Source organism: Artemia sp. Qi Xiang Cuo, chromosome 11 (genome assembly GCF_049724085.1).
Source record: "Artemia sp. Qi Xiang Cuo chromosome 11, ASM4972408v1, whole genome shotgun sequence".
Lineage (NCBI taxonomy): Eukaryota > Metazoa > Arthropoda > Branchiopoda > Anostraca > Artemiidae > Artemia > Artemia sp. Qi Xiang Cuo.
Genome location: NC_142804.1, coordinates 16,698,511 through 16,713,181, shown reverse-complemented (window position 1 = coordinate 16,713,181; position 14,671 = coordinate 16,698,511). Strand labels below are relative to the sequence as shown.

At 37.3% G+C, this 14,671-nt stretch overlaps 1 protein-coding gene across 2 annotated transcripts in view; it reads right to left on the bottom strand.

Moving 5' to 3' along the window:
• The window catches only part of LOC148946700 (protein snakeskin-like), a 32,790-nt gene extending 27,684 nt beyond the window's left edge, over positions 1-5,106 (bottom strand). The window contains exon 1 of one of the 2 annotated variants that reach the window (XM_089096337.1): positions 4,870-5,106. In XM_089096337.1, the coding sequence (XP_088952463.1) occupies positions 4,870-4,926 (57 nt within the window). In that variant the 5' untranslated portion in view covers positions 4,927-5,106. The remainder of the gene's footprint in view (positions 1-4,869) is intronic. The other variant, XM_089096336.1, reaches the window with a different exon arrangement.
• Between the last annotated feature and the right edge of the window lie 9,565 nt (positions 5,107-14,671).

The window sequence follows — 14,671 nt, the reverse complement described above, 5'->3', positions numbered from 1 at the left end:
AAAATGTTCGGCCCATCTCTCTTTAGTTTTTTCCTTATCGCTAATTGCGACCCCATTCCTATCTTTAACTAGGCCAAGTTCAGATTGACTATTCCCTCTCAATTTGTTAACGTGCCAGTACAATATTTTACTATTATGCGGTCTAGCTGCATCTTCCAGATCCTCGGCAATTTTATCCATGGCCTCCACTTCACACCTCCTTAATTCATATTTTAATGCTTTCTCCACTCTCTTTACATTTATTTTGTTTTCATACGATCTATCACTCAGATAATTCTTGTACAAGTCCTTTGTCCTTGCTATTAAACATAAAGCTTTTTCACTAATATTCTTAGCTGCAGTTCTAGCTTTCTTCCCTAATACACCTTCAGCAACTTCACAAATTATTTTTCTAAAATTATTCCAACTATCTTCCACATTATCAAATTTTAAACTCAAGTTTAGTATTCAACTGTTCCTGGAAAGTTTCTCTCAAATTCTCATCCTGGAGTCTACCAACATCATGACTTCCCGAGAGGTAGTTGCCCTTCCGATATTTCAGCTTTAAATTAACCCTTGACACTACTAGATGGTGATCTTTACTTTTAACATCAATAACAGCACTCCTATATACCCTAGTATATTGTATTGATCCTGCCAGTCTTCGGTTTACTATAACATAATCAATAAGGTTTGCTGTCTTACCATCACGTGGATACCATGTTAACCTATGAGCCATTTTATGACCAAACACCGTATTGGTTATAACTAGATTGTTATACCTACAAAATTGCAAAAGTCTGTATCAATTACTGTTTTCTTTTCCTACACCAAATTTACCTACGATTGGATACCATCTATCCGTATTTCTACCGACTTGAGCATTAAAATCTCCCAGTAATAACATCATATTTCTACCTTGGACCTTGTCTATTTCCTCCTGTAACAGTAAGTAAAATTCATCTGAGTCCTTGGTATCTCCGTCAGTTGGTTCTACAGGGGCGTATACTACTATAACTGATACCCTGAACTTTCTAGTCATAAAATGAGCAATTAGTATTCTATTATTAATACCTTCCCAGCCTAAACTTAGCAGCTTCCTTATTCATCATGAACCCTACTCCCTGTCTATGTACCCCGTCCTTCCTGCCTGAATAAACAAATTCTATGTCACCTAATTTCATGCTTCCTACCCCTGGGATATGAGTTTCTGAAACTCCTAATAAATCCAGTTCGAATCGTCTGAATTCGTCAGTCAAAATGTCGATACGATAGTCATTTTTTAATGTCGTAACATTCCAAGTTCCAATTTTCATGTTCTTTAAATCATTAAAATTATTTTCGCCTCAGGAGAAGCAATGATCCCAGATACCAGTGCAGGACGGGGATCACATATCTTCTCAAGTCTACACCGAAGTGCTTAAGCCGGATTAGAACCAGACAGCAAGAAGTCCCTGGGACCTCCATGAATGGAGGCTTTATGCAATCCTGGGCCCATCTTGGTCACAACATGGTTTTCAGCACTTGGCGATGCTCTTCTATCAACAAGAGTCGAAATCCTGCAGAGACATTCTCAAGCCTAATACCTCCGACTCATTATATATTCATGCCTACAAATATTATGCTACTACGGGGAGGCAACCCATAATAGATAAATTAGCTAGGAAGAGGTTTTTCAGCCCAAAGACGCCCATCAAAACATACCAAGCCCAGAAGAATAGTCCATCAGTCAGAATCCCGTGAGAATGCTGTGTCGTTTACTAGGCTATAATTTCCTCGAGGGGCGCCACTCCTCAAGTGGGAATAGAGTTGACCGCAAGGTCTCCAGTCTTGCAAGTACCCCGAAAGGGTCGAGGCAACCCTTTGCAGAGGCCGTTGTCCATAGATCTGGATCTCAAGCCCTACCGCGGGTGTCCTCCTATAGAGGATTCTCCCGCGATGGTGTTCTGCATCACCATGCAATTTAACCCATTACTGGGAGAAGGTTTGCAACTCATGGGACTTGTGGACAAACCAGTGGGTCCTTTTGAGCGTACCTCCACTCCTCCCTCTAGAGGGTCCTGACCTTTGATGACCTTTATAAAGCTGAGTGTTATAAAAGTGAAACCTTACAAAATAGATCTTCTGCTTAAATGAACTTTGCTCAATCCCAATTTATAAGGTTTTAAAGATATACAATACATTTCCTAAATTAAAAAAATACTTTCATATGGCTTAAAATTCTACTCAAAAAATAGGAATTGTATTTTCAGAACTAAACCTAAAGAAATACACTGATAACTGAAAATTAAGGTAAAATGTTGTTTTGTCAAAATTTCAATAGGTATAGACCTGCCATGTAGGCAAATTTCAGGACCCTCTAGAGGGAGAAGTAGTGGAGGTAGGCACTTTAAAATACCTTCCTAAGACATACTACAGCCTGTAGACCCATCCCTAGAAGTTTCATTTTCCTAACCTAACCCCTTTCCAAGATAGCCAAGAGTAGCTAAAGTAGAATTTTACCAAAAATAATGTAATTTCTATTTTTAGCTTTTGTTTCAACGCATAATGGTAGCACTCTTGTGCATGTTCTTTTCTAAACCATACACTAACAAGAAAAGAGTAGCCTAGTAGGCTAGGTCCGCCATTCAATTCCCCACTCAACACTGGCTGTAGGCTACACGAAACTTTTCTGAGATGGTTTTCCTTCCCAATTGGTACTATTTGGCATTATGAAACAAGTAGCTTGTTTTGTTTCTGTAGTATTTAGTTCAGAAAAAGCCATGAACAAGAACCTAGCACTTAAGCTAGTATAGACCAGAATTTAAGACCAAAAGAAATCAACCTAGCCAAGGACAAAAAAAGTATAATAGGTGGCCTAGGCAGGGCCGTCATGTATGGGGGAGGGGGTGCCCCCCAATGTCTTTGGTCACTCGGTAAAAAAAAGTCGGTCAAGTGACCTGACAAGTGACCTAACCTGACAAGTATGTGCCCAATAAGAGAGTCATGCATACTCCTGGCATTTACCCGTGCCCCAGCCATTTAAACATTTGCCTCTCAATTACTTGGACTATTTGTCTTGGCTTTTCTCTGTCTAGAATTACCCAGCGTCTCGATGCAACCTATGCAACCTATTGCAAAATACTTAATAACTTCAATTCAATTGCTGCTAAAATTCTTTTTTGAGTTCAATAAAGACCACTGAGGAAACATCTACAGAAATTTTGAAGTTGGTCGGTAATTTTGAACTTGGTCGGACTCCTGCCATGATTTTACGGATGGTGCCACAACTTTCCATTTGGTTAAATAAACAGCATTAATGACATGATATGTACCGAAATCTGAACCTCTGTTGGTAAATGCAGCGGTTTTACCGACTTGTGCAGTGATTTTATATATTGTATTTGAAACGGACATTATGCTGATTTTTGACAAAACAATAGTCGGTAAAAATGACCAGCCAGTCGGTGAAATCTCTAGCTCCCCCCCCCAAACATTTTGGCTAGTAATGTCACTGGGCCTAGGCCTCTAGGAAAGCCAGAAGAGGCTACCAAAATTAGGTAGGCCTATACATCTAAAAAAATTCGTGTTCAGTTTATCAGTGTTTGAACAACAACCAAGTAACAAGATAGGATAAATAAATTAGCCGATTCAGTAGCGGTTTTACGCCTCATAATCTGGGGGGAGGTACACCTAGGTATGTAAAATAAAAGGGGTAAATATCTACCAAATCGTATTATTGACTTACACATAAAGTGAGTATACCACTCGATGCCTTTTCTTATGCTAATTACGAATAGCCTATAATAATAATTTCTATCGTAAATGAGTTTCAGCCCCCCCCCCCTGTATATGCCAATTCAGGGTATATATTCCTACATTAGGGGGGGGGGTGGGGGCAAATTATGTTTCTGATGCAAATGGGAGGTAAGTTTAAACTTTACCCCTCCCCCACCCCTAATGTAGAAATATATACCCTGAATCGGCATACATAGGGGGGGGGGCTGAAATTAATTTCTAATAGAAATGATGGTAAAATTCTACTTTAGCTACTTTTGACTATCTTGGAAAGGGGTTAGGTTAAGAAAATGAAACTTTCAGGGATGGGTCTACAGGCAAAAGTATGTCCCAGGAAGATATTTTGAAGTACCCACCTCCACTCCTTCTCCCTCTAGAGGGTCCTGACCTTTGATGACCTTTAAAAATATGTGAGCTATAGAAGTGAAACCTTGCAAAATAGATCTTCTGCTTAAATGAAGTACAACAAAATTTTTTTCAGCTTCACAACTTTGCTCAATCCCAATTTATATGGTTTTAAAGATATGCAAATACATTTCCTAAATTTTTGAAATAAACTATTTATATGGCTTAAAATTCTGCTCAAATAACTGAAATTGCATTTTCAGAGCTGAAGCCAGAGAAAAAGAAACTGATAACTGAAAATTAATGTAAAATGTTGTTTTGTCAAAATTTCAATGGGTATAGACCTGTCATGTAGCAAAATTTCAGGACCCTCTAGAGGGAGAAGGAGTGGAGGTAGGTACTTCAAAATACCTTCCCGGGACATACTTTAGCCTGTAGACCAATCCCTGAAAGTTTCATTTTTCTAACCTAACCCCATTCCAAGATAGCCAAAAGTAGCTAAAGTAGAATTTTACCGAAATGATTATTATATTCATAATCAGCATAAAAAAAGGCATCGAGTGGTTATGTCAGAAGGAATGTTAGCCTATGTCAGAAGACAAGGGTGGATGGCAGCTGCCCCCCCAGCCTAGAACCACAACTGAGCTTATGAAAATGAAAAACTGAGCTTATAAAATAAAAGGAATGTTATTTTGAAAAACAAGGGGGAGGGCAGCTGCCCCCCCCCCCGCCTAGAACCGCAACTGAACATATGAAAATGAAACTCACCAATTCCATAAACTTCAAAATCCCATGAGGCTTTCCAAGCATTGTTACACTCGCCATTTTCTTTAAATTTCCCTGTCTTTACTGCTTTTTCTACTTTCCAAATGGGCAGTTTCTTTCCACAGATAGATCCTTGTTTCTGAGAAATGTTTACAACGTATGTAGTACGTTTGTATTAACCTACGTAACACTATTGATAAATTCTTTAAGCGTAAGGCAAATTTCTTTCTGTAGTGGAGGCCGGGTAATTGATGAAAACCTATGCCGAACGGGCATATATAAATTGTTTTCGTTGCATTTTGTGGGCATTTTTATCTGCGGAAGCATTTTTTCAAAGTTTAATCTACTTATTGACCCTCAAAAGACAGTTTTTTAATTTAGGACATTCAACCATATTAATCGGATCATTAGAATTAAGTTTATTCTGTTGCCACACATTCAAACCTACAATCAGAAATTGGCGTTAAAAAAAAAGTCCCAGAACTCTCTTTGTTTCCAATAACCGGCAAGTCCCACCCGAGAATTACGCTTAGATTAAATATCAGAAACCGATATTATAGCTGCAAAAAACATGTGACGGATGATACAACTCATTGAACTTGGACAGAATGCATTGGACTTGTATAATTTGGACTATATATTACCATATGGGGGGGGGGGGTAAGGTTTCCATATTTTTTTCTAAAGAAGGTACTCCTGTATTAAACGTACTGTTTTATATACTGCTAGTTTCGTTAATGCTAATGAAATAAAATAGGATGAATATATAGTAGTTTAGAAACAAATTTGGGCTATATAATTGCAGGGGGTGGGGGGTAAAACATAGCATATATTATTACGTAACCTATCCTAGGTACCTTCCCCCCCTAAACCCCTAAAAACAAAGTTTAAATATCGTAAACGCAATGAAAACAACGCCTTGCATTGCATTACTCTATAGCGGTCTCTTGAATTTGCGGGTTTCTCGTGACTGGTTTCCATTGCAGTATATAAAAGAGTACGTTTAATACGGGAGTACCCTAAAGAATTATTTTATCATCTTGTTTTGTTATGTCATTAGGATTAGCCAAACTTCATTTCTTGGGTGTGTTTCCAATAACCGACAAGTACCAGGCACTGAAAAAAAATTCTATAACTAAAACTCAGCAGAACTTAACACCAATTTAATTTGACCTTAATGTTGACTCAAAAAGGCACCTGCATAATTTTTTCGGGGGGGGGGAGAGAAGTGAGTTTTTCCATGAATAGTGTATCGTTTTCGCGACATTATTTGGGGGGTGAGGCTGAAGCACAAACTTGCCGTCCTGTGGGCGCCCTAGCGTACACGCTTCAACAACCAGAAAACAATCCTTTAGTTTCTATTTTTTTTTTTTTTTATTGAATTTAAGTAAACACACTTATTGGAGAAGTGCAGCTATAAAGAGATTTGACGTTTTTTCAATAAATGCAAGTAAATACTATCCAAGGAATGGTGTTGGGGTTGATCCCTTTGGAAGTTATCAGCCAATATAACTGTGATTAAAACTGCCCAAATATAAACCGTCAAAAGGGAAAGGGTTGAGGTAATCTTTCTCCTTTAATTTTAAATTGTTTAAAGAATTTTGAACAAATTGAAAGCTTGAGATCTGGGGGATGGATGCAAGAGGAGGTAAATCTTAAGCATTAGTAGATCTATAAAATATGCCAAAACTTTGTTTTTTTTATTATAATTTAATGTGTATATATTTTTCTAATTAATTTTCTTTAAGAATATCAATACAATTTTTTCTAGCATATTTATCTCAATTATCAAGCAGATCGTATAGCAAACTAAGTAAGGAGCGATGCGGCTCAATAGTAAACGAAACTCTAAGAAACAGAATCTTGGTAACAATGAACGCATCAAAAGAATTGAATTTTATGCTTACTCAGAATATATAAAATTCATATAGTTTAAAGCTGCCCATCAAAAGGTGCGAGCCTGAGAAAATTTGCCCAAATTTTTAAAAAGGGGGCAAATCCCCTTCATATTCGTAATAATTCTGTTCGTTTTAAGTTTTAATGTTGCTCCTTACCTATAGTTGAAAAAACTTGTTTTTTTTATTTAATACACATCAAAGAACAGTAACACTGATCCATGTACTATAAACCAAGTAAGTAGAAATAGGAAACATATATCAAGCTTCCCCTTTTTTCATTTTTTTATCAAATTTGACCACCTCCCCCTCCCAACAAGTGTTTCGTACAAAATTTACCCCCAGCAGGAACAGGAATATTTTGATAGGTGTCTGCTCCAAACCTGACCAACACACTGGCTTAACTCTTCTGTTGGGGGGAGGGCAGGAGAAGTCTCCCAGCAGAAATGATCGCATGTCTTAAAATGGTCATTACTAGGCACAAATCCTACGAAATCTTTTTTTGAGTCCTCCTAACAGTTTTAGTGGAAGCAGGATACGACACAGTTTCATTTTTGATTGGATGTTCAGTAGAAAAAGGTGCCATTTTGACATGAAAGAGCAAACTAGACCTCCAGTGCCAAGGTCCCTTTGAGCGTTGCAACAACTGAACCCACGCGTAAGAGTTGCGAAGCAACACATGTAACTATATCTCACGAGCAATAAGTGTGATCACATATGCTCCTGATCACGTTTGAGGATGGGTTATTAATATTTTAGGTTGTTTATTTGTGAGGTCAATATGTAATTAAAGAACTTCTGAAATATATTCTGTGTGTACGAAGTAATCGTCTAACTGTGTATGCGTAGTGTTTTGTTGTTACCTGTATTAAGACTGTACCATTCACAGTGGATAATGAACATCCGTGAAATGGTTCAAAATGTAACATTTTATTTCTTAGAATACGGTTCATTTTCGGATATAAGAAGAGTGCATATCTTCTTCCTTACCTTTCATGGCATTAAACGTTCAAACTATAATAAACATTAACATCGAAAATTTTTGAAAAAAAAATTCTTTCGAAATTAGGATTCCCGGTATAACTTTGACACATGGGTCATAGTTGCGGAGCAACACATGCAACTATATATCAAGAGTAGAAAATGTGCATGCTCTTGTATCAAGTTTATAGATCCGTTATGATTATTGTAAGTGGTACTTATTTAATAGCCGGTAAACACGCGAGAAGTAAAGTTTGGTTAATACTAATGAAATAAAATAAAGATTGATAAAAATATAACAGTTTAGAAGCAAATTTGGGCTATATATTTGCACATTAGTGGGGAGGGGGTAAAGCATAGCATTTATTAAATACTTAACCTAACCTAGGTACCTTTTTCTCTCTTAAACCCCAAAACGCTAAAGTTTAAATATAGTTCATCGAGTGAGAAAAGAAAACCCCTGTTTTTGTTTATTCAGCGTCTCATAGGAATTACTGGGCAATGCCTATTCGATCTTTGCTTTTCTCGAGTGGGTGTCTCGCGTGTTTACCATCTACTAAATAAGTACCTTGTAAGTTATCAAACAGTTCGTGGTAGCAAAATGTAATTAAGGAGCGACCCGGCTCAATAGCAACCGAAACTCTAAGAAACGGATAATTCATATCAGATACTTCAAAGGAATCGACTTTTTATGCTGATTAAATAAAAAAAAACAAGTTTTTTAAACTGAAAGTAAGGAGCGACATTAAAACTTAAAACGAACAGAAATTATTCCGTATATGAAAGGGGCTACCCCCTCCTCAACGCCTCGCTATTTGCGCTAAAGTTTTTTATTGCTTTAAATAACAAAGTTTTGAGACAGAGTCAAACTTTAGCGTAAAGAGCGAGGGGTTGAGGATGGGACAGCACATTTCATATAAGGAATAATTTCTGTTCGTTTTAAGTTTTAATGTCGCTCCTTACTTTCAGTTTAAAAAACTTGTTTTTTTTATTTAATTTCTGATCGTTTTTTAGTTAATGCAGCTTTTATTTTGTCTCACCGTCATTGAATAAGTAAACAAAATTTGCATGAAAATTTTACTTTTCTTTTGCTAAATGGCAGTCTCTAAATTTGGGTCTGACGTAATTTACAAATTAAATTACGTAACGAACTTCTATATTCGTATATTTTTCTTCTGGCAAAAAATACAAAGTTGCAGATTTTTGCAGATATGAGCTTGAAACCTATGTTATATGGTTTTCTGATACGCTGAATCTGACGGTGTGATTTTCATTAAAATTCTTTCACTTTTAGGGGATGTTTCTCCCTCTTTAAAAAATCAGGTAAATTTTCTCAGGCTCGTAGCCTTTGATGAGTAATACTAAACTTAATAAAATTCATATATTTATAATCAGCAATATAAGCCCATTCTTTTGATATATTTATTGACATCAAAGTTCCATTTTTAAAAGTTTCGATTGCTATTGAGCCGTATCGCTTGTCTTTTTTTATTGTTTTTTTTTTTATTACGTATATTTTATTACGTATATGATGGGGTTCTCCGCTTAGTCAATACCACGCTCATTACGTTAAAAGTAAAAAAAAAATTAATTCACAAACCCCTGTATCACAAAGGCCTTTTAATTAGAATAGATAGCTCTTTTGAAAGCACTAAAAAAAACTGTACCGTAAAGAGCGAGGTATTGACCTGGAAAATAACACCCTCATACATGTAACATTTTCTGTTTATTTTAAGTCATAATGTTCATTCTTACTTCCAGTTTATAAAACTGGGTTTTTTTTAATTCAATTTATGATTGTATTTTAAATAATGCTGGAAAATACGGCGCCCCCTTCATAGAAATGTCCCTTACCCCAAAGAAGCATCCTCCACGTAAAGATTCTCCCGAGCAGCCCCCTCCTCCAGCCCCCCCCCACACCAGAAAAAAATTCTTCCTGAAAATGTCTGTATACTTCCCAATAAACAATACGATAAGTAAGTAATGGGAAAAGTTCATAACTTGCAGCCCTTTCCCTGTGAACTGTGGTGGATTAAGTCATCGTAAAAGACATATTTATTAGATTTTCGACTATGCTGAACAAAATGGCTATCTCAAAATTTTAATTGGGTGACTTTGAGAAAAAATGAGCGTGGGAGGTGGCCTAGTTGCCCTCCGTTTTTTTTGTCACTTAAAAAGGGAACTAGAACTTTTAATTTCCGTTCCAATGAGCCCTCCTACGATATTCTAGGACAACTGGGTCAATACGATTACCCCTGGGGAAAAGAAAAAAAAAAAAAACGTGATCTTTCTTCTGGCAAAAAATGCAAAATTCCACATTTCTGTAGATCGGAGATTGAAACCTCTACAGTAGGGTTCTCTGATACACTGAATATGATGGTGTGAATTTCATTAAGGTTGTATAATTTTTATGGGACGTTTCCTCCTTTTTCGAAAATCAGCCAAATTTTCTCAGGCGCATAACTTTTTATGGGTAGAATTAAACTTGATCACACTTATATATTTGAAATCAAAATTAAAATCTAATTCTTTTGATGTATCTATTGGTACCAAAATTCCGTTTTTTAGAGTTTCGGTCACCATTGAGCCGGGTCGCTCCTTACTTACAGTTCGTTACCACGAACTGTTTGATTTCAAATATATAAATTTAATTGAGTTTAGTCTTACCCATCAAAGGTTACGAGACTGAGAAAATTTTCCTGATTTTTGAAAAAAGGGGAAAACACCCCCTAAAATTCAAGTGATATTAATAGAAATCACACCATCATATTCAGCGTATCAGAGAACCCTACTGTAAAGGTTTCAAGCTCCTGCCTGCAAAAATGTGGACTTAAGTATTTTTTTTTTCCTAGAAGAGAGATCACGGATGCGTGTTTATTTGTTTGTTTGCTTTTTTTCCCCAGGGGTGATCATATCGACCCCAGAGGTCCTAGATATTGGGAAAGGGCTCATTCGACCGGATATTAAAAGTTATAGAGCCCTTTTTAAGTGGCCAAAAAAATTGGAGGGCAACTAAGCTCCCTCCCCGCACCTTTTTTTCCCAAAGTTGTCCAATCAAAATTTTGAGATAGCCTTTTTGTTCATCATTGTTGAAAGGCCCAATAACTATGCCTTTGGGTATAACCTGACACACCCCCCCCCAAAGCCCCAAGGGAAAGGTCTTTAAGTTATAAAATTTGTCTATTGTTTACGCATAATATTTGTTATTGGGATACATGCATACATTTTTGGGTGGGAGGGGGGGCAAATTTTCTGCTGGGGGTTAACGGGGGATTCTCCATGGGGAGGAATATTTCCAGGGAGTGAACTTGTCAGGGGAAATTATAGAGTGCGGGAATTTGCCAGAATTATTGTACCAAATTCTTTTTATGTCTTGCTTTCTCTTTCCCGTTTTAATTTTACGCGCGGAGTGGTTAAGAGTAATTGTCGGGGGTAAATTTTCACCTTGATTGAAATGTCTAGAGGATGTTTCCGTGGGGAGGTATTTTCTCCGGCGAGGTGGGGCCAGATTTCCTGGCATTACTTAATAAACGATCAGAAATCAAATAAAAAAAACAAGTTTTTTCGACTGAAAGTAAGGAGCAACATTAAAACTTTAAACGAACAGAAATTATTCCGTATATGAAAGGGGCTGTCCACTCCTCAACACCTCGCTCTTTACGCTAAAAATTTTTATTGTTTTGAAAAACAGAGTTGTGAGAAAGAGTAAAACTTTAGCGTAAAGAGCGAGGCGTTGAGGAGTGGACAGCCCCTTTCATATACGGAATAATTTCTGTTCGTTTTAAGTTTTAATGTTGCTACTTATTTTCAGTTGAAAAAACTTGTTCTTTCTATTTAATTACGTGTAAGGTCAACGTGTAATCAGAGGACTTCTTAGTTAAATTTCAAAATCAAGATTTCTGGTATCATTTCCCAAATTATTTCCAAGAAATTTAGAAGAGATACTGAATTTTGTTCTCCAGTTCTCAGAGAGCCAATTCAATGCTCTGCATGAGTATGAAATTACATTATTCTTAAAAATGTTTACTTTCAAAGCTGGGATAGTTTTTTTTTTTTTTGGTGCCATGTACAGAGTTACGAAAATAAATCTGGGAAAACTACTGGAAATTTTACAAACCTCACTTGAACTTTCTTCCAACCCCATTTCACGATCCCTATACCCCCAAAAATTTGGAGTTTGTATCTCTTGCCTCTGTGGAGCTACAGACCGCCGATCACAAACAAACAGAAAAAATACGGCAAATGTAACAGTGTTGCTTCACAACGCAATAACAACTCATTTATGTGAGCTAGGATTTTCGTGAAGCTGAGTTATGTGATTGTTAAGGTGCGAAAGAGTTGTCTTGTGTGGGTTGAGCTGTGAAGGGATTAAGGTTTGTGGTGTTAATCTTGGGAGAGGGGGCCATGGGGTTTGTTTGTGTGGGGGCTGAAGGGTTTGGGAACAAACAAAACAGGTCAGGTGCTATCATTCACCTTGCCCCTCTTCCTTAGTTTCTGCTTCATGTCAATAATTTTGATAATAAATTTGAGGGGGTTAATAGTCCAATCAAGCTCGTCACTGGCTCGTAAATGAGAACACTAGATACGGCATAACTTTCAAATATTATTAGACTAGATACACAATTTTTTTTCAATTTCAATTTTTTTCAATTTTTTTTTCAATTTCTTTCAATTAGTCTCGTTTCCTTTCTTTAAATTATTATTCTCAATCATTAAGCGTTTGCTCGCCATTTCGAAAAGTTTCCGTGGACAAATTTTCATATATCATTTTTGAGTAGTTAAAAATACAAGTGCTTGAAAAGACAAAAAACAGAAATTTCTGGAAAAGTTGAACTATAAAACGGGCACAAAATTTCCCAAAATTCTATTTAGGGAGAATCGCCAGGGGCAAAGATAATCATTATAGATGGTTGGGGGGCTGGGCTTCGTACTGTTGTTTTTTATTGGGGGGGGGTACACCATATCTTTACCTTCTATTCTGCTAATAAGCATGCTTCCTGTGACACTGAATCTAAATCTGGATTCAGGTCAGTGTATCCAATCCCACCTAGCGATGCTAAAAGTTTCCATTGAAGGGAAGCATACACCAGTAGTAATCAAACTTATACTTCTGGGGCGCCCCCGTACCAAACAGGTTTTTCTGGAAGAACCTTATACTTCTGGGGCGCCCCCGTACCAAACAGGTTGGGTATAATCTGTTTTGGTTCAAGTTTTTCTGACACAATTAACTGAATTTCTATTGGTCATTCATCTGTAAGTTGATTAGTAGGTTTTTTTTTTTTAAACTTGGCTAATAGGTTTTTAAACCTATTACTACGAACGCTACATGCATTCCATTTTTGGAACTAGGAGCGAGATTGTGTGATGCTATCAGACTGGTTTCGTTTCATGGGTTCATTAATAGAAGGACTAATGTTTTTGAAAAGGGTAATTACTTCTTTAGTTTACGAGATTTGCGAATTTTTTGCGAAAAGGTATTTGCGTAAAGGTATTGCGATAGTTAAGAATGCCTCACGGGTAATTAAAGAATGGGATGCTTGCATCAACAATACAAAGAATATGCTCAAATACTTAATAGATTTGACGCCTACAAGAGACATTGGTAGAAGGTATTCAATAGCTTAATTGAAAAGTAACGATAGAATGACATTGTGACTTGACCTAGCTTTACCTCGCCGATGTGGTCTGTATAATACTTAAGTAACGTTTGAAAAGTATTGTCAATTTAAAAAGAAATGGCTCAAAAGTGTTTTGAGGGGGATGGGTTGCATGGAGGGTTGAGTTGCACGAGGGATTCAGTTAAAGGGGATACAGTTGCACGGGGGTTTCGGTTATACAGGGGTTCAGTTACAAGGGGGATTCAGTTGCACGGGGGTTGAGTTAAATGGGAATTGAGTTCCACGAGAGTAGTGCTTTGTCGTGGTTTAGCTTGTCACAGTTACATTCTCTTGATCTTTCAAAGTTCACTTTGATTTTAGTGACATGGGGGGTTCAGTTGCACGGAGGTTTAGTTAAATGAGGTCGAGTTGCATGAGGGTTCAGTAGCACGAGAATACCTCACGGGTAATTAAAGAATGGGATGTTTGCATCAACAATACAAAGAATATGCTCAGACACTTAATAGATTTGACGCCTACAAGAGACATTGGTAGGAGATATTCAATAGCTTGATTGAAAAATAACGATAGAACGACATTGTGACTTGACTTACCTTTACCTCTCCGATGTGGTCTGTATAATACATAAGTAACGATTGAAAAGTATTGTCAATTTAAAAAGAAATGGCTGAAAAGTGTTTTGAGGGGGAGGAGTTGCATGGAGGGTTGAGTTGCACGAGGGTTCAGTTAAAGGGGATACAGTTGCACGGGGGTTTCGGTTATACAGGGGTTCAGTTACAAGGGGGATTCAGTTGCAAGGGGGTTGAGTTAAATGGGAATTGAGTTCCACGAGAGTAGTGCTTTGTCGTGGTTTAGCTTGTCACAGTTACATTCTCTTGATCTTTCAAAGTTCACTTTGATTTTAGTTACATGGGCGGTTCAGTTGCACGGAGGTTTAGTTAAATGAGGTCGAGTTGCATGAGGGTTCAGTAGCACGAGAATGCCTCACGGGTAATTAAAGAATGGGATGCTTGCATCAACAATACAAAGAATATGCTCAGATACTTAATAGATTTGACGCCTACAAGAGACATTGGTAGAAGGTATTCAATAGCTTAATTGAAAAGTAACGATAGAATGACATTGTGACTTGACCTAGCTTTACCTCGCCGATGTGGTCTGTATAATACATAAGTAACGTTTGAAAAGTATTGTCAATTTAAAAGAAATGGCTGAAAAGTGTTTTGAGGGGGATGGGTTGCATGGAGGGTTGAGTTGCACGAGGGTTCAGTTAAAGGGGGTACAGTTGCACGGGGGTTTCGTTATACAGGG